The 21,435-nt window shown below is 39.3% G+C and overlaps 1 protein-coding gene across 1 annotated transcript in view; it reads right to left on the reverse strand.

Moving 5' to 3' along the window:
- LOC145765447 (uncharacterized) overlaps nucleotides 1–21,435 on the reverse strand; it is a 90,606-nt gene that overhangs the window by 33,396 nt on the left and 35,775 nt on the right. Inside the window, exon 4 of the mRNA XM_082577269.1 lies at nucleotides 1,143–1,245. Coding sequence (XP_082433395.1) covers nucleotides 1,143–1,245 — 103 coding nt within the window. The remainder of the gene's footprint in view (nucleotides 1–1,142; nucleotides 1,246–21,435) is intronic.

The following is a 21,435-nucleotide window of genomic DNA, read 5'->3' on the forward strand; positions in this document are numbered from 1 at the left end:
TCTATGATTTGTTCCAGCGCTAAGATTTGCTCGATTGTTCCTCTTCCTGGTTGGTAGGCTGCTTGTGTAGGGGGGAGGGATGCATATAGGTCATTTTTTACGCGTGCCGCAATGATAGTGATAAAGAGTTTGTATACATGACTGAGTAGACTTATTGGACGGTAGTTGCTGCAGTCGAGTCTATTGCCTTTCTTGTAGATTACAATTATTAGAGCTTCTTTAAAATTGCTGGGTATCTTTTTCGTTGTTAAGATAGAATTGAAGAGATGAAGCAGTGCTGTGATTAGAGGTTCGCCTCCTGCTTTGAGGTATTCCGAGTAAATGCCGTCTATACCGGGAGATTTGTCATACTTTAAGTTGCTTATAGCATTAGATATTTCGCTTCTTAAAATAGATGGGACTACTACCTTAACGCGGTGAGAGAGTTTCAGTGCCTCGATGACCTCTAGAGCTGTACCAAACTACTGCTCGAGGCCAAATCCGGCCCACGACTTTTGTTCACCTGGCCACCGAATTGTGTATAAGTGTGAATATATACACTGAATAAAACTTTATCAAAAGTTCACGCGTTTAGTTTGTATAACGCTTAAGTGATTTGCCGTTTCTCGTCTTTGTTTTCTATTCAAATCTTTAAAAAATATCTATACTTCTGTAAAGTTGTGTCTTTGGGAGTTTGTGATAAAAACAATCTTTTTTTTCCACAACCCATTTGCCTTATTGCCTGCGACAACCGGAAGTATCAATTGATGCTTACAGTTGAATAAACCGCATCCACTCTGTTGAATCACCACAGGTTGCACATTGAATAAAATGGTTATCTAGCCCGAGGGCATCTTACAGTCACCTGACCCTTTCTCAAAAAACTTTGGTGACCCTTGAACTTGACTACTAACGAAAGTTTAGTTAGAAAATAGGTTAACATTTGCTTTAGAACAAGTGTGATAATTTAAAAATAAATAGCTGGAAAATAGAAATATTTCCAAGCACAACTTATTTAACAGTTATTTTTAAAGTACGGTAGGCTATACTTCACTGTGCTGATTTAGACAAAGTGTGTACATTTATACTGGCGTTGCAAAGTGTCATTGTGAGAATTAATTGTAATTTATTTTGCAGCTCAGAAAAATACTACATAAATGCACATTATCTTTTTCTTCAGGTGTCTTTTTTTCCTCCTCTTCTTTGACATGATGTTGATAAAGTTCTTCTTGAAGAATTTCAGCAAATCTTTTATCTAAATCCCTCCTGAACAATACAATTTGTAGTTCACAGAAATGAGATTGTAATAAATATAAGAATTTTCAAAAAAAGGCTTGCAAAATTCCAAGATGTTGTAACGCAACAGACTGGGTTTCAAATGTCAGAGTTAATTTAATGCTGATGCCCCCTGCCCTCAATTTTTCTGTGGATGGAGGGGCAGGGGGGCAATGGTGCCCTTTTAAGGTCATGTAAGCTACTGCACATTTTGCAATATAACAATTTCTGCTATTCGCTTTTAACCTAATTATAATCTTTCATGTTTGCCTCAAAATAATATTCACAAAACAAAATTTTGCAAGACAGTACCAGTAGGTTACATCATTATAACATAGCATGATGCCCTTCTTTGTATACGGTACCGGACACTTGTATCATTACTCGATAGTGAGCTGATAGATGAGCATTATCGCTATATCTTATTTTAAACTTAACATAAATTTGGCTTTTCAGCAACGAAAGTGCCCTTTTTTATAGCTCAAATTTCAATAAAATAATAATCCTTAATTGACCGAAACTAAAACAATATGATTGTTCATTGTTTGAGGATATCTGTCAGCTACTGTCAAAACTTCGATCTCAAAAGTTAGCCAACCAATGCAACATTACATCAACTAAACGCAATAAAATTGCTGGTCACAGTAATTCCAGGGTCTGCTACTATTCGGTGAGTCCGATTCGGTGAGTTCCTAACCTCTAACCCTAAAACGGCAATGATAATTAGGCTACGGTACCAGGTAATTTAATAAAAAAAAAACTGAAAAAATCATTGAATAGGGATCGGACTCACTGAATCGGACTCACCGAAACGGGCCATTCCGATAATTCCAAGTCATATAGCATTGAAATCCCGGCCAAATACTCGCAACTCGTAAACCAGATTATCCAGGATTATCCAGGTTCAAAGTAGTGCAGGCCCTTAGGGGCAAAAATGAGCATCTTTAGGCTAAACGTGTTACACATTGGTGTTTTGCGTTTTTTTGTAGTTGATGAATCTAACTTCAATTTTAGCAGGTGCCACAACGTTTTGGGTCACATGATCACCCCCAAATCGGGGATTCCACCCAAATCAACTTTGAACTCTTTTCACGACATTTCTATGCAATTAGATACGTTATTTTTTTATATTTGGACTGACTGCCACTACAAAATACACGAGATAAAAATCACGCAAACTTATGTTATTAATGACGTCATTGTGACGTCATATGATTAATTTTTTACTTGTTTTTTCTTATTGTAGTCGCTTGTTTGTTGTTGGTGTTACTTTTGTTACCAATGCTAAAATAATTCCCTCTTCAAATATGACGTCAGCATTGCATCATGAATGACATCATCATTTTGTTTTGTGATTTTTTTTCAGATGTTTTTCTTATAGGTTAGTATAGTATGTAGGCAATAACTAGTATTTTATACAGGTTGATTAGCGATAGGCCTATAATGAACGTAACTACCAAAAAACTACTCATCATCGACGTATGAGCAGATCTTTCCAGGCTAGATTGGAGGGCAGGAAATCATCAGCCACTAAACAGTCTCGTCGTCCAGGACCCTCAGACCATGCGCACTGTGTGGAGGCCGGTGGGTTATTCAGTGGTGGACGACATGATCTGCGGTCTGTTCAGTGGCACCACACTCGCATTCTGGTGAAGGATAAACCCTCATAAATTCTGATATGAAGACATTACTCTGGTTACAACAATTGGGAGATGTAGCCTGAATTGCTGCCTCATAAGCAAGAAGAAGAAGATGGAGGAGCCAGGCCCCACTTGTGCATGTCCGAACGAAAACGAATGTCGAATATAAATGTCGTTTATTAGTGTCGAAAACGAATATAATGTCGTTTATAAATTCAGTTGTTTGCGTGATGCAAGCCTGACATACATCGGTATGTCAACAAGACATTTATCGACTAGAGCTGGGGATTAGGGGAACACCTGAATTTGAATTCTATACAGAAAAGCGCAATTAAAGATCACATTTTTTCATGTACAGAATGCCAAAATAACGTTTCTATCAAGCAGTTTGAGATCATGTCTAGAGGCAGGTCTGAGTATCAAACTAAGATCTTGGAAGACCTGTACATAAAACGTCACAATCCACTTTTAAACAGACAATTGTATGCTTGCGGCTCATCTTCCTTGCTCTCTGTATTTTAAAATTAGTTTTTTTCGCACCTTGCCTTTTTACCATATCATGTGACCTGTTTAACACCTTTTGATGCAGTTACCTTTGATTCTCGTGGAGCCTATATCGTTGAGTTTGAGCTAGTCAGAAGTACTGTGCAGTTTTTTGTCTTTTTCTGTTTATAGATTTAGTTAACCATTGTATTTTTTTCAGATGTAGTTAATTTGTATGTATGTTATTCCTGAAGAGGACATCTTGTGATGTCGAAAACGTTCGATACTTAATTTGTTGCGTAGTTTTATGTTTATGTAAATGTAATAAACTTGAAGATGCTAAACTTGATCACGTTGCTCGGCTTCGTATGCCTATGGTTCAACAAGACAAACTCTCTACCGAAGCTCTAAATAGTCAAAAGAAGAAAATTAAAGTATTTTGGACACACAATAAGGCAAAACTCGTTACAAAGATCATTAATAGAAGGGAAGATAAACGGTAAAAGAAACAAAGGTAGACCAAGAATGATTTGAACATCAAACATCACTAAATGGACAACATTAAGTTATGAAAGTGCAGTACGAACAGCTCATGGTCGAGAACAATAACGCATTGTATCCAACCCTCAATACGAGGAAGGATCGTAATGATGATGATCATAGGCGTCGATTTTTTCTTTGAAGAGAGGAATTCTGGGTGGGCGAGAGTTTTCAAACAGATTTCATTGAATCTGTATGTTCGCAAATTCGCAATGGTTTAGTCCAGCGTTTCTCAAAGTGGGCGAAATCGCCCCCCTGGGGGCGATTTCGAGCGCCAAGGGGGCGAAAGAATCAAAGGGGGCGATCGGGGGGCGAAAACGATCGAAGGGGGCGAATTTATCAAACCACCAATAACAGTCCAACGGCCAAACCATTTACTGCAAATAGATGAATCCAACTTGACCGACAATGTATCGCTGCTGCTGCTTGGATATGTGCGTTTTTTTTATAATATGAGAACAAGAAATGATTTTTGCGCTCAGTCTTCCTACAGATATTCGGGCATCAAGCATCTATGCAGTGAAAAACTTCTACCAGGGATATCTAAAGAAGGGGATACGAAGGCTTTTATTACGTCTGACAATAGAAGGGCTTTTGTTTATCGTAAATAATTTGTGTTTATCATAAAATGACAATCGGCACCGATAGTAGTTTAATAAATTTTCTTATGATAACTTCAATTGCGCTATTAGCATCAGGCCTGGATATTCACAGCATGCACATGGTTGCTTGTTAATTCAACTACCCATATACTTGCTTTACATCTAGCCTACTGCAAAGGCTTTGTTAAAAAAAAACAGCTTACTGGTAACTTTTCAACTGTCTTTGTAAACAAGTATTCCTTAAATATGCTCTATGTAACATTTGCTAACTGTCTTCTGTAGCTCATTGTACCAGTTGCACTACAAAACTTTCTACGATTTAAAAAAGAACCACCTGTTTAAAGCACTGCAAACTACCGCCCTGGTAGTGTCATGAGAATAAGGCAATCGCTTCGAGCCTTCATATCCCCTTCTCTAGATATCCCTGACTTCTACGAAGAGAAGGGGACTCCACTGAAGAATATTCCACAATGCACAACTAATGGTGCTCCGACAATATGGTTGGAAAGCATCGAGGGTTCATTGCACTGATGAAAAGAGCAATTCCTGGACTTATTGCAGTACATTGTGTAATTCACCGTCAACATTTGGTTGCCCGTAGGCCGTAATGTCAGTCCTGAACCACATGAACCACTGAATATTGTGATAAAATGCGTCAACAACAAGATAAAAGCGCAGGTCAAAATGTCTTGCAGTCAAAATGTCTGCAGGTCATCTTTCGAAACTCAGTTTCCCAATTTGAGCGAGAATGTTATTATAAGAACAACAGAAAAAATACTGCTTACATTTAGACATGTTTCATAGAGACATGAAACTTCGCTTTGCAGATCTCGTGAACCTCCAATCCTCCATGTTCCAAACTGGGTGGTAGGCTACAACCATTTTCTACCGAACCTACAGACATACTGTAGAAGTGGAACTTCAAGAGCAGTTCATTGATATGCAAACAGATGATGAGTCAAGAGTGAAATTCAGAAATGATCGATACGATTTGTTTTGGTGCCAGGTTGCTGGCCAATATGAGCTTCTCTGGAAAGAAACTAGAATGTGGATTTTGTCGTTTCCTACTTCATATATGGTTTAAAAGGGGTTTTCGGCTGTGACATTGATGCTTTCAAAGCAAAGAAATCACTTGCTAGTTCATAAATGTGATGATCTTCGACTCTATCTTACGAAGATGTCGTCAAACATTTCAAAACTTTGTAAAAGTCGCCAAGCTCATCCATCCCATTGAACATTATCATGTTACTGTCAACTTCGTTGATTAAATACCCAAAACTAAGTTTGTCTGTCACTGCATTATCAATGTTTATTTTACTTAACAGAATTAGGGGGGCGAAATTTTATTTCAATAACGAAAAGGGGGCGATAGACTAAAAAAGTTTGAGAAACACTGGTTTAGTCTTTGAAATTAGCATATTTTTACTTTGGCAAAAACGTTGCCGAGGCCAAATTGCCTCAGCAATTGCTGTGAACACTTATTACGAAAAGATTGTACTAAAACATGCAAAACGAGAAGCTAAAAATGTACTAGAGTAGTCTATCACGAACGCATTGTTTGATTTGTTGTGATGTAATAATACCAAATATCCATAAACGCTGTCAAGTAACCCATGTTGATGCGCAATCTGCTGCAAGCGGAGATAGCGAATGATTATTGATAATACCAAAAGTAGGGATAAAGCGAGCAACGCGATACGCCATGGATTACACACGCTGTTACGGTAGGTAATCCACGTTAAAAATCTCACGGGGAGGGGGAAAGTAAGTTAATTATGGGTTGATTCAACGTTCAAGTCAGCACAAATCGATTTAATTTTCCCGGCGGGTTATATTGCGTAACAACAATGCCCAATAAGAAATTTACGTTTGTTTTACATTAATTCGACATCTAGCGACATTGAATTAATTATCATAAAATAACGTTAATTGCTCAACCAGGTACAGGTAACATATTAATAGCTCCCTGCGAGAAGATTGCCTTGATTTACGTATATAAGCTAACATAATTTCGGCACAATTGGGACACTGCGAGCAACACAAAGTCTGTTTGATGAACTAGTCAGAATCGGTGTCATCAGATGCTGTATCAGCTGGACGAGATAATGGAAAGCGAGGCGCAATAAGGAGAATAGATGCTTAGAATAATTTGACATCTACTGGAGTTAAATCAATGCAAATAGAGTGATATTTCTATAAAAGATTCTCCCAGCTGGGCTCGTGTCTAAGCGCTGGCGAAGTAGGAAGTAACCCAAATAAAACATCCAGCAATAGTAAGATTCGATCAACATATTAGTCTGGTGTAGTCTCAGAAAATTAGTTTTTTTGTAATCTTGTGGTCCTTATAAGCGCTCGTGTGGCTTCGGCATTTTTATTGCCGATGCTAATGCGCCATTCCATGCATCTGCGTCGGCAATTGCCGATGCTAATTTCGAAGACTGTGGCTGGTCGTTCTCACAAAGACTGCATTTAGCGTCGCTGCAGCAATTAAGCTTTAATAGGTTTCATGTTTGCTTTCTTGCACCTTGCGATCTTATGAGCGCTGCTAAACCAAACAAACTTCTTTTATGTTTTCCTTTGCGACCTAAAAAGCGCGTGACTCGTGAGTCGTGACCTGTTATCTTTAAAGTGGCGCCTTCGGATTTGCCGCATTTTGATTTGTAAAAAGCAAAGATTTGTAAAAAGCGATTGTTTCAGTGCGTCTTTAGTTTGTATCGGTTATTTTATTGTCATGTTTATTATGATGTCATATTCCCTTACACTGACCCGGAACTGAAGTTTGATTGTGACGTAACGAAAGTGAGACCATTTGGAGAAAAGATCAAACGTGGCTTTCTCTCACCAGGAATTACCAGCGTGTGGCAGTTGCCATAGCAACAACAATGCAGTGAGTATCACCTTTTTTTCACGCAGCGTTGTTGCGGAATGGCTTTGTTCTATCGGATACCTAACGAGAGACATAGCGTAAAACAAGAAGTTGCGCTGCAGTTGGTTGGATAATTCAGCGTTTAACAAAAACGGAAATAATTGTAACGAACACTTCATAAGTGTCATGAAAACAGGATGGGCAAAACATATTTTGCCCACCCTCGTTTCACGGCAGGGTGGGCGTCGCCCACCCGGCCCACCCTATTTCGACACCTATGATGATGATGATTTTGCGTGCGAGGATTGCGAGCATCGCATTAACATGCTCACTGCACAGCATGCATGTGAATTTTAACGCGAACATCTCGCATGTGCGACGTGCGTGTGCGGCACGCTTGATTGCCATGAGAAAAAGGCACGTCTCAGCAAGCAAACACGTGGCGACCTGAAAGTACAGTATTTTTTTATTTCAAAACAGTTTGAAGGCTTTTAAAAGTTTTTCAATAAATTTTGCTAAAAAAAATTTTTGTACCAATATTTGAGTCAAATTTTGGGGTGCGACTTATACACGAATGCGACTTATACACGGATAAATACAGTAGATTTGTTTCAAACCGAAGAAGCTTTCTTCTTCTTTCGTATGAGAGGTTGTTTTTGGACATTTCATTGGGGTCAAATGTCGGGGCATTCTTCGAGCAGCCACTTGATTGTAGAGTCCTCCAGCGTTGACAGGCCAACTGCCCTTGGTGAACTCTGGGCATATATGGTCTGGGCCCGGTGCTTTACCTGGCTTTAGGAGGTTTAAAGCATGCTGGAATTCTTCGAGGGTGAAGTCTCGGGATATGTTTTGCTCAGGTGGTGTTGGAATCTTCCACAGTTCAGACACTTCCTTAGCCACTTGGCGAGCCGTGCTTTTATCCCCTAAGGGGTATACCCCATTATTCACAAGTTGTGATGCAATAGAGTTGGCTGTAATGGGGCGTTCTCCAAGCGGTTGTCTGGACCTGCCAGTTAGCCTGTTTATCGTGGACCATGCTTTACGGCTTGAGTGGGTGAAGTCAATGTTTTGGACCGTCTCTTCCCATCGTTCTCGTCTGTTGTTATCAAGCCTTGTGATCAGCTTGCTGGCCGCTAAATCTGATGCGTTGCCAGTGGAGGCTTGTGTGGTGAGGAAGAGTGTTTCACATTCATTATCCCAGCACAGTATGTAGAATTTTCTGCAGCCTCGAGGAATGCACTTTTTTGCAGCGTAGATGGTTAGGTCGCAGAAGTCCTGGTAGGCTTTGTCCGCGTCAGTAGCGTCTGGAGAAGGAAGCTCCTTAGCGTACTGGTTGGTAATTGTGCCGTAGCGCTTCCAGTCAGCCTTTGCTAAAGTTCCATGTGAAAATTCCAAAACGAAGAAGCTTTGAAACGATGGATGATTTCTCAACCAATGATTGTACTGTAGAAACGGTGACAAAATTTCATGACGAAATTGGCTTTAGTGACAATGTGCTCAAGGCAAGCCTCCAATGATGAAGGTGTGCAACAGCTTGTAAACCTTCATAACTTTGGGAAAACACAATTTGAATTGTATGTATCTTTCAGTTTTCTTGAAGATCGAAGATTGGAGAACCAATAACCAAAGTATCGTTAGACTTGTTCGGCAAAACGCGAACACCAAAGAAGAACACACAACCCATAGTCAATTATAAATCATCCCTTCTTGATAGAGGGTTTGTTTCAAGCTATGTTCGTGGCAAAGATGCTTTAAAACTGTTCTTTAAGCACAAAGTATCATTTTACCTTATAGCAGTGGTTCCCAACACATGGGTCGCGACCTAAAGTTGGGTCGCCTGATTATTTTTTGGGTCTCTTATTTTTCAGGCATATTGTATCTTGGACAAAAAAATAACAATAAAATTTTTTTAAAACGTTAAGAGATCGATCACAAAACTGGAAAATATAAACACCAGTCATGAAGCGTTTTATGTTGAGACATCGGAAAGCTTTGTAGCATGATCGTAGTGCAAGAAGTTTTAACAGTTTTCGTTTTTATTAGGGTTAATATTATTAAATGTAAACCCAACAAAAATTTCAGTCTCAAACATAAATTAACTTGCCAAAATTACAGGATATACATTGCAACATCCACTATAATATGTCACAAACACTATGTAGGACAAACCATGACAAATTTCTCCACACGTTGGGCCACACATAGTCTGATGTGGTAAAACGCATGAAAGGCAAACCCCAAGTGCTGTATGGACTCATTGCTTTCTCCACAGAGAGGCCTTTGCTGCAAGAAAGCTGTCTCAAGAGCGGCACGAAGTGTGTAAGCTTCATCAAAACCAGTCCACTAAATCGGCGTTTGTTTTCGTCTTTGTGCACTGACATGGATTTTGATTATTATCAAGCATTGCTGTTGCATACAGAAGTGCGATGGTTGTCACGATGTCGTGTCCTGAAGCGAGTTTGTAATTTGCGAGATTAGATTGCTATCTTCCTGAAGCAACAGAACTTGTGAGATTAGCCAAGAAGTTTTTGCAAGAAGATTTCAATGCGAAAGTCATTTACTGATATATTTGCTGATATATTTGACTCTCTGAATTCTCTAAATTTATCTATGCAAGGCAACGGTTTAAGGGTGATTGATCTAGCCGCAAAAGTTTCTGCTTACTACAAAAAACTCATATTTTGGAAAAATTATGTCACCAGAGATGAGTACGATATATTTCCTCACTAATGCAATATATTTGTGGCAAGGAAGTTAATATTAAGCAAACTATAATTGGACACCTGGAACAGTTTACCAAAAAGTGTGTGCACTACTATTGAGAATCTCTCACACTTAATAGCCAAAATGATTGGATAATTGATCCATTAGTTGGAAAAGATCTGCCTCAACTTCCATCCATGTTGCAAAACAGTTTATGGACATAACGACTGTCGACAGAATCATATTTCTTTTGCGTCCTTCAAAAACAAATACCCCAAAGATTCTGCAAACATCCACTTTTGGGCTTCCATGTACAAAGTGTATCTCACAGTTTCAAATTTAGTGATTCAAAAACAGATTCCATTTGCAACAACTTGGCTTTGTGAGACTGGATTTAGCGCCATGTGTGTATTGAAAGCTAAACAGCAAAACCGGCAGGAGGTTAAAGCCGACATGCGGCTATACCTAAGCAAAATAACGCGTCGATTTCAAAAACTCACTGATAGCAAGCCAGCACTGCTACCGTATTTCATTAGTGATTTGATAAACATAATATTTTCGGAAAAAGTTACTGCTTTTGTAGTGCTGTTTGTTTGCAACGCAATCTTGTATGGCTTTTAAAATACTACGACAATTCGCTTGGGTCGCAAGATTTTACCGAACTGAATTTTTTTTTAAATGGGTCACCTTAAAAACGAGTTGGGAACCACTGCCCTATAGCATTCTGCAAACGGTTATGTGCAAACAGTTATTTGAGATGTACAACAAAATCGGCTCTGCTCACAATTTTAGAATGCTTTGCATGTCCACAATGTACTGCACCAAGTTGCAATGTCTATGTTAAAAATGGTTCATCACTCATGCAAATAATAAAACCGAGAAGTATTGTGAAAACATTTCTTAAATCGTTATCCCTTACGTTTCTGGCAAGGCAGCAAAGTACAATCGCGTTGACATTGTCTTCAAAGTACAATCGTGTTGACATATGTATATTAGGGTGCCACAGGCGCCCTCATGTGGCCGAAATCACCTGAACTTTTTTTCTGGTGTGACATTTCACATATTAAGGCACTTTGCAAAGTTTGATTGAGATTGGACAAAAATTGGATGTGCAGATTGAAAACGAAAGTCTAAACTGAAATACAGTAAAATTAGGGGATTTCCCTAGTTTGAACATCAGTTTTTTTGCTATTTCTCATCTTTTTCTCAACATTGAAACAAGGTAAATTCAAGACGACGACGACGACGACGACGAGGAGACCAGTGCCAGTATGTCATGAATCAAGATCTCAATTGAAGTCAAGCATGACAGCTCCGCGCCTGTTACATTGATTCACCATCTTGCAACATTGAATCAACATAGCTGGCTTGACCTCACTCAGGGTCTTGGAATAATGGCTTTAGTATTTCTTCTTCTGTTGAATCAGTATTGCAGCGCCCAGGAAAGCTTAGTATTAAACCCATGCAAGTTGTGACTTAATCTGGGAGAATATAGCAGACAGCAAAGATAAGGCAGGTAGCCTACTGTAAGAAAGGGTTATGTTACCTTTGCTTCTTGCAGGAAAGGCTAATAATGTTGTAAAACCTATGGTTGTATTGTTTTTTAGGTTATTCTACTAATGATAATTGATACGGTAGTGCTTTTACAAATCGGTCTGGTTAGTATTACAATCATGAACAGCCAGTCTCAGAATGCTGAGAAACAGTATCTTCTTTCTACTATTCCAACGAAAGATGATCAGAAAATCAAGGGAAGTAAACTGCCAACTTATCATCAAGTGATTTTAAGCTTTCTTGCCTTTAAGCAGGAGCTTGAATCTCAAAATCCCACGAAAAGGAAAATCCAAATATCAGTAGATGCAGCAAACGAGACAGTGAAGGACATCTTAACGTTTTACTACAAAGCTAATATTCCAACAATTCATCCAAAAAAAATGGCTCAAAAAATTCAATCTTTTCGAGATGAAATGAGTCTTATCTTCAAAATTCAGATGGAATACTTCCATAGGAGTGATGGAAAGCAATCGGAAAGGATTAAGGAATTTAAAAATAAATTCAATTGACCTTTCCTTTCTGGCCTCGCGATGTAATGAAAAAGATGTCAATTGAGGAAGATAAAGAATTTTTGTGGAGCATGCAAACTACCAGAGAGGCGTCAATGGCAGGGAGAGACAATGCTTTGCGTAAGATGTTGAAACGAAAGCATTCTAGAAAAGAAGCAGAAGTGCAAAGGAAAAAAAAGAAATAAAACGTCAAGAGGCTGAATCCAGCAGCAAAAGTAACATTTTACTTTCTTCTAGCGATGATACCAGTGATGAAGTGATTGCAGTTAACACTGCCGAGCCTTCTACATCCACAGGAAGTAAAAGGAGTCACCGTCGAGTTGTAAAAACCGGTACCGCAATATTTGTACCACACGACATTTTACGATCACCTGGTTTAGTGGCCACAAGTTTACTAAACAGAATAACACCAACTGCATTATCTGCAACACTACACTCGTTAATCAAGAGTTGTTCTGGTGAAACTATTCGCGTAAACTTAAACCACATGACGGCTCAAAGGTATAGAGTTGAAACGATTTTCAATATTTCTGAAGCGGTTAAAAAAGGTTGGATACCTCCTGAAGTTGGAACCATTCATTGGGATGGTAAAATGATGGAGTCACTAACAAACCCTAATAAGCAAGTTGATAAGCTTCCGATATTACTATCAGGTATTGGAGGCTCAAAACTGCTTGGTGTTCCTTATTTGCCTGCACAAACATCCGATCCAAAAGGAAAGCAAATAGCCAATGCAAGCATGGAATTGTTAAACAATTAGAACTGTACTGCATGTCTTGCTACAATGGTGTTTGACACCACAAGTAGCAATACGGGCCACAAAACTGCGGCCTGTATCCAAACACAAGATCATCTTGGAAAAGACCTACTTTGGGCAGCATGCAGGCATCATATTGGGGAGATAATACTGACGCATGTTTGGGAAGAACTCAAAATAGAAAGCAGCAGTGGACCCAACATTTCCATATTTCAACGCTTTAAAAGCAATTTTCAAACTCTTTCTGATAGCGCATCAGGTTGTTTTCATACATCAAAATCGCACGAGGAAATTGATCTGCTTGCCAGCAAGCGGGAAGAATTGTCTAATGCATGAAACCTCATATTTTTAGGCATTTTTCATAAATTGTTGAACATATACAATTGACACATGGTCTGTACGATTGTAAATTAGTGAGTAAGTTCACCAGAAAGTATTTGAAGTTCAAATACTCCGTAACTGAGAAGAAATGTCTGAGTTTTGATGATTTAGAGAGGATTTTACTATTGAAATTGTGAAAATTTACCTTTAAAAACTTTAAACTTAATCTGCACGTCCAAATTTTATCAAAACTTATTGAAATTTCTCACATATGCTTTTTTTACCAAGTGTCACATACAAAAAAAGTTCAGGTGTATTGGACGCAATTTTAATTTTTGAGGGGCGCCTGTGGCACCCTAATGTATATCTGAAAAATAACATCAAATCTTCTGCAAGAAACAGGCGAGGATCTGGATGTTACGTGGCTGTCACAAGTAGTACTCGTCTTCTTCTCAACTGGTCTGAGTTTTTGAGAAATGACAGCAACAAAACTGCGTTATATCAACTGGTTGAACAAGCTGTGATAACTTCAGTCGATCCAAACTTGTCTATGATTGTTGTTACATCGTTAGATACAGCTCTTAGCAATCAAACATTGGACATGTTTGAGATTTCCGCGTGTGATCACGAAGAGGCAGACACCCGTATGTGTCCTCCATGTGAAAGATGGAAAATCCGATGCCATAGTCAAAACAGTAGATACTGATGTGGCAATTATTGCAATTTCGTGTTTTGACCAATTAGAAATCTGTAAACTATGGGTTGAATTTGGAGTTGGAGAAAAAACTCGCTTCATTCCAATCCATGATATTGTTTCATCTTTACCTCAATCTACGATGATTTGCGTTTCTTTGCCTTTGTTTTATGCTATCACAGGCTGTGATAGGCTACTGTTTCGTCTTTGGAAAAAATGGGTTGGGATTGTTAGATGCTTAATCTTACCGAAATGTGTGATTTGTTTAACTTTCTGAATGTCTAAAGCTCTCCTAGTTCTATGAATGACATACAAAAGTATGTCATAGCTCTTTATGGCAATGGTCCTACTATCACGGATGTAGACGAATGCCGTTATAATTATGATGTTTACCAATGGTTACACTATTCAAAGGCTGCCACCTACGTCAGCTGCTCTGATGCAGCATACACGCAGAGCGATATATCAAGCTGAAATATGAAAATCAAGCCTCGTAAATGTCCAGCAACTGCCTTCTTTTTAGCTTGGGGTTGGAAACATAATGATGCAAATCCGTTTTGGACCTCAAGCTAATCCGCATCATTGATTCACGAAATGATAGATCATTGTAGTTGTCAGTCCACTTGTGGCTTTCAATGTTCCTGTAAGATAAAATCCATAAAATGCACAAGCCTCTGCCCTCTGTTCATCCGAGTACGAAACATGCTATTCGACCACAAAATCTCCAATCCTCTCTGATGTTTCATCTTCATTTCACATTGACGTTTCATCTCCAATCCACACTGACCATTCAAGAAATGCTTTTGACTTTCTGAATTCTATGTTGTAAGTTGTAACTTAAAAAAACTTGTCGTACGAATTTTTTAAATTTTAAATTTAACATCGAAAACCGCTAGTTTTTTCATCTTGAATTGACAGTGTTAAGACTCAGACATTGCATAATCTGGTGTCGTGTATTCATTTGATTTGTAGATCATAACTATTATATTATTTTAAATTTTAAAGTGGCATGGCTAAAAGGGAAATTCACCCCTAGTAGTTGCTCTTCTGGTTATACCCTTGATGACGTCATTATTGTGTCATAGCCTACTGTACTGGTACCGTATTATTGTTATTGCTTGCAATTTCAAAATTTTAAGCATTTCCAAAACTTACCTTTGGTTCCTGAATTCAAGTTGTCTAGTCTTAATAATGTAATGACATAGGCGCCGGGTTTTGAAAATTGCGGGGGGGGCAAACTTTCTAGCCGACCGATTGCTTACATTCAAAATGCTGATGTTTGTTTGTCAGCATTGATGTTTGTTTGCGTCTATCTGCCATTGTATATCGCCAAGTTTTATAATGTAGGCTCAGGCCTCGAAATTCACGGCTGACCGCCGTCACAGCATGTGATGTCCGCGGGAAGTAGGCTACCATCTAAATCGGTCATATTTGTCCGCCGAGAAATAACACAGGAACTAGCGATACAAATCGTCATTGCATAGCACGAACAATTGTTGCGATAATATATTTTCCAGCGCATTCTAGTGCGCATCTAGAAAATGTGAATACTGTATCCCTTATCCTTTAGCGTCCATTAGCTTATTGTCCATTAGCTTATCCCTTAGCGTCCATTCAAGGAAGAAAACTTTCGATTTTTACGTTGCTTCGACGATTGATGACACTGAATGAGCGTAACAAAGGTGAATTCTTCGCTAAGAATCGGTAGGAGTACAGGTAGCCCTACTTCTACACTAATCACGCGCAATTTAATTCAAGTTTTACGTCACAATGTCTGGCTTTGATCTCCGAGTAATATTGATAAGGCAAAGTTGGTTACTAAACTAGATTATACGAGTAGGCTATTACAGCAAGATGCAACAAAATTTGTTAAGTTTTGGTATTACAGAAGAAAGAAAAGACCCAAGAAAAATTCATTTTCGCTCACATGACACGCAAAAATAAACTTAAATAAAAAAGCCTGTGAAACTTTGCACAGCAGAAAATAGTAGCGTTGGTGTAGAAATTTTAAGTAAGCAATAAGCCACACGACCTTGTTCGGTGGAATTTAATCAGTTATGTGACGTATTGACCAGCTACACGGCGCTTTGACTCTTCAAGCGCAAGTCGTTGGTCTTGATGAAAGCCTTTCAGAGTGACTTTATTGATTTTTTAAAAAGCCTTCTAAAACCGTAGTTATAGTTCTGAAATGGCGAAGAATTATTATCAAGATAAAAATTAAGCATGACAATCGACGGCTAAAACTGGTGTGTCCACCGTGAGACTTGATTTGTCCGCCGAGATAGCTGCTCAGACCGGACACGTTTGTCCGCCGTCAACAAAAACGAATTTTGAGGCCTGTAGGCTACTTCGAATTATATGCTGGTCACTTTGAACTTTAGCTCTTAATACGCGTAGATACTAAAATGAGCAAACTGCACCTCGTTATTGACACTCCCAAGAAAAAACAAAGCAGAAGAAATCAAGAAAAACGTTTTTCAATCATTTTTACTATGCTTCAACGGCACCATGCTGGCGTTTATCAGCTACCGTACTTCTGTTTCTTTTGTTATCTTAGGAGCAGCGCTCTTGTTGCAACAAGTAGATCTTTTAATTGAGATCGATCCGCAATGAAGGTCAAACTAACGCAAATCTGAACTTAGAAACATTTGATTTAGGATTTTTTTTAAATAATTTGCGGGGGGGCAGCCACCTCGAGCTAAATTCACGGGGGGGCGGCGCCCCCCCGCAGTCGGCGCCTATGTGTAATGATGACGTCATAAAAGATGCAATCATGATGAAACTACTTTTGGGAATTGTGAAATGGTTTTAGTAATCGGTACTCTAACTAAAACCAACAGCAAAAGACCAAAATAGGCTAAAAAAGCAAAAAAAAAATTTGATGACATCATAATGACATTATCAATCAAATTATTTTGTGTTTGTTTTGTCTCACTTATTTGTGTGTGCTTTTTAAGTTAAAATATGCAAAAATCAAATATGTAATTGCACAAAAATGCCGTAAAAAAAGCTGAAACGTAATTTCTGGGGGAAATCCCTGGTTTGGGGGGATCACGTCACCCAAAAAGTTGCGGCACCCACTAAAATCAAAGTTAGGTTGACCAACTGCAAAAATCGGAATGGCCCGTTTCGGTGAGTCCGATTCGGTGAGTTCGATTCGGTGAGTTTCCTTTTCGGTGAAAGCCTTTTTCGGTGAGAGCCCTATTCGGTGATTTTTTTTGAAATTATTGGGTACCGTAGCCTAATTATCATTGCCGTTATATGGTTAGGGGTTTAGGGTTACAGGCCTCGAAATTCGTTTTTGCTGACGGCGAACAAACGTGTCCGGTCTGAGCAGCTATCTCGGCGGACAAATTAAGTCTCACGGCGGACACACCAGTTTTAACGTGGATCGTCATACTTAATCACTTTATCTTGATAAGTCTTCGCCATTAGAGAACCATAGTTACGGTTTAGGCTTTTTAAAATTTCAGCGAAGTCACTCTAAAAGGCTTTTATCAAACCAGCGAGGTGTGCTTGAAGAGTCAAAGCGCCGTGTAGCTGCTAAATATAATGATGATGATAATATGATGATTGTTAAAATTTTGAATTTTATGGACTTTGTGTCTGATGCAAATAAATAATAAAAAAAACAATACGCCGCATAACTGATTAACTTCCACCTCCAAGGTCGTATGGCTTCCTGCGTCACAATGCTCTGGGCACGAGTCGGAAAACTTCTACACTAACGCTATTTTCTGCTGTGCGAAGCGTCACTAGGCTTTTTCCTTAGGTTTATTTTTGCGTGTCATGTGAGCGACAGTGACGAAAAGAATAAACAAAGCATTAAAAAAAGCATAATTTTTTGCTCTCTCCGTGATGCGGTCGCCTCTCCAAAATAGTATCAGTATTCCACGAGATCACGGCAGGCTCGGGGCTATAATCAGCGCAGTCAGGGCCGTCCAGGCATATGCGCATGAGAGCTTCAATAGTATCGATCTTCAAAAACGTGCGCCAATCTCCACGCGATCATTGCTTGTCGTTATGATACGTAATACCGAGATCTACTCCGTGTCTTCTCTCCAGACTGGCTAATTGAGGGAAAAGCGTAAATGCACGCTCTTGTTTAGCGATAAACTATGCGATTTCAAACGACCTCTTAATTTTGATTATTTTCGTTGTCACTCATATTGTCGAGGGCCTTGGTGATCGGAAATTGATGGCTTGGGGTATTGTCGGCCAGATATGTTGAAGCTGCAGCCATATGAGGTAACGATGTGTTGTGATCTTTGACAGAGCTAATCCTTACATTTGTTGTTCCTTTAATATATGCGTCTATCACCACTAAATATCCTAGTAGGAGGTTCATCGCCCTCATTCTCGCTTTCAGAATTTTTCCTGGGTCTTTTCTTTCTTACTGTAATACCAAAACTTAAGTTTTGCTGCATCTTGCTGTAGTAACCTACTCGTATTATCTAACTTTGTAACCAACATTGCCTTACCAATATTACTCGGAGATCAAAGCCAGACATTGTGACATAAGACTTGAACTAAGTTGGGCGTGATTAGTGTAGAAGTAGCGGTCAGTACTCCCATCGATTCTTAGCGAAGAATTCACCTTTGTTACGCTGATTCAATGTCATCAATCGTAGAAGCAACGTAAAAATCGAAAGTTTTCCTGCTTGAATGAAAGCTAAGGGATACACTATAGGTGCAATAATTTCGCATTCTCAGCGAAAAATTATATTCTTGCAACAGTTGCTCGTGCTATGAATGACGATTTGCATCGCTACCGTAGTTCCTGCGTTATTTCTCGGCGGACAAATATAACCGATCTAGAGGGTACTTCCCGCGGACATCACATGCTGTGACGTGAATTTCGAGGCCTGGGGTTAGGTTTAGGGTTAGGGGTTTAGGGTTAGGGGTTTAAGGTTAGGGGTTTAGGGTTAGGGGTTTAGGTCTTATTTCAACGTTTAGCGACGTTAAAACGATGTAAAAGTGGCAATGATAATTAGGCTACGTTACCCGATAATTAAAAAAAAAATTCAAAAAAATTACTGAAGAGGGCTCTTACCAAAAAGGCTATCACCGAAAAGGCTCTCACCGAATCAGACTCACCGAATAGTAGCAGACCCTGCAAACATATGCAAAAAAACAACTCGTAACACGTTTAGCCTAAAGATTCCCCTAAGCGCCTGCACTATAGGGGGTAACCTTAAAACTGGCAACAGCGATGGCAGTCGGTTTTGCTAGAATTCGGATGCGGTATTCTAAACTGCCTATCCCTGGACGCAAATCGGCAATATCACAAGACAACAATGTTCTTTGACTTGACAGGACCAAGTGGTGATCACTGTGGGAGCTTGTTGCGTAGCCGTAGTCTACTTAGTACTTACGCTGCCATGATAAGCTTGATAAGTTTATTACAAAAAGGTTAAAATTTAATCACAAACTGATCAGTTCATTAAAGCAAACAAATTACATGGATTTTTCAAACATCTAGCGACGTAGAAACGATGTAAAGTTAAACACTTTAAGGCGTTGGCTTTTCAATTATGCAAACCTGGTTCGACTCCCGGCTTCAGCTGGTTGTTGAAAACACCGCTCACCTCTACCCATGGTGTAATAAATTGGGTGGGCGTAGTTGCTGAAGTAAAGGCAGCCGAAGAAAATATTTCATGTTATGCAACCACGAAGATTAAACAACCAGTAGCCTACGAGCACCGAAACACTTTTCAGGTAGTATGTAACAAGACTTGGATTTTTGTCTGACACAAACAAAGAAATAAAAAAGGAAAAAAATGTATTGTGTTTCTTTGTAGTGTAGCTGTGTGGATCGCACATCAGAGAAGACGGCAAAGCATTGGGGTTCTGGGGGCGAAGCCCCTAGCTCCTTGGATCATCACAAAAAATTTCTTTTCCCTATTGGAAATCTGATTAAAGAGGCCCTAAAGTGTGACAATGAGGTTATTCTTCCAGAAGCCCGAGGTCCACCTTCAACACCCAGAAGGTCCGGATTCGGACCGCGGTCCGCAAGTTGAGTAGAGCCTTGGCTTAGTACAATGAGAACTTTATCTTCTCATACCTGACACTTGAATCAAGTATCATATGGGACCCCCTTTACCTTAGTGTCCTTATCTTAAAAGTTTTGGCAGGTATTTTTGGATCAATGTTCAGTTACTCTTGATTCTGTTTTAGGACTATGCTACCGGGGTCTGCTACTATTCGGTGAGTCCGATTCGGTGAGTCCGATTCGGTGAGTCTGATTCGGTGAGTTCCTAACCTCTAACCCTAACCCCAAACCCCTAACCCTAAAACGGCAATGACAATTAGGCTACGGTACCCGATAATTAAAAAAAAAAAATTGAAAAAATCCCCCGTTAAGGGATCGGACTCACCGAATTGGACTCACCGAAATGGGCCATTCCGATGCTACCGTATGCTTACGAAAACCCGCAATCTTAAAGTCTGTGTAAGAATGTCTGATACACTAAACAGTATTGCCTGTAACACGTGAAAAATAAAATGTTTTGTTTTTCAAAAAAATATTATATTGGACTGTTTTTTTTTTACACAATTTGTGACTAAAAGTCGTTTTTTGCTGATAACTATTTTTCAAGACTTTTTATAGTGAAAAGTGCACTGAGATTTAGAGCTTATATAAACATGATGTTTCTGCAGATTTTGATGTGTGTTTTAAGTTTCTATCTCAAGCGGTTATCAAAATATGGCGAGTTTAGTAAAAATGGCTATCGGTTACCATAGAAACGCCCAGCGCGACCTTGTGACGTCATTATTCGCATTTATGTTTTTTATTGTCTACTACAACTTTTAGAAAATTTAAAATATCCTATCTCAAAAAATTAATTTTGACCCCATTTTGGGCACAGCCTACTATATCTTATATTAACTGCCGAGCTCAGAGTAAAATTCTGTGCAGAAAAACGTAGGCATAAGTATTACTTATGGTGTAACAAAAAAAAAAGTTTAAGTTATTTTGGCAGCCGATTGTAGCATCGAATAGACAGCGATAGACACGTGTTTCGCCCATGAGGCTGGGCTCATCAGTATCGCACCGTATTCTTGCCACTTGAGTAATCGACCGCCGCTTTACCAGTCAGTTTAACTCTTATCTTTGTGGAAAGAAAGAGCCAACAAAACCAGCAGGTGCCAGGGGTAGGTCAATGTGAAGAAAGGCGTTCTTCCCGGCTATCAGCACAAGGCTGATTACTCACTAGCACAGCGAGCTGCAGTGACGCTTCGCTAACCAGAACGGTGTAGCTTCCACGCCAGCCATTGAGACCTCCAATTAAACGTTTAAGTTATTTTGGCAGCCGATTGTAGCATCGAATAGACAGCGATAGACACGTGTTTCGCCCATGAGGCTGGGCTCATCAGTATCTTTCTTTCCACAAAGATAAGAGTTAAACTGACTGGTAAAGCGGCGGTCGATTACTCAAGTGGCAAGAATACGGTGCGATACTGATGAGCCACGTGTCTATCGCTGTCTATTCGATGCTACAATCGGCTGCC

Source organism: Aplidium turbinatum, chromosome 2 (genome assembly GCF_918807975.1).
Source record: "Aplidium turbinatum chromosome 2, kaAplTurb1.1, whole genome shotgun sequence".
NCBI classification, from domain to species: domain Eukaryota; kingdom Metazoa; phylum Chordata; class Ascidiacea; order Aplousobranchia; family Polyclinidae; genus Aplidium; species Aplidium turbinatum.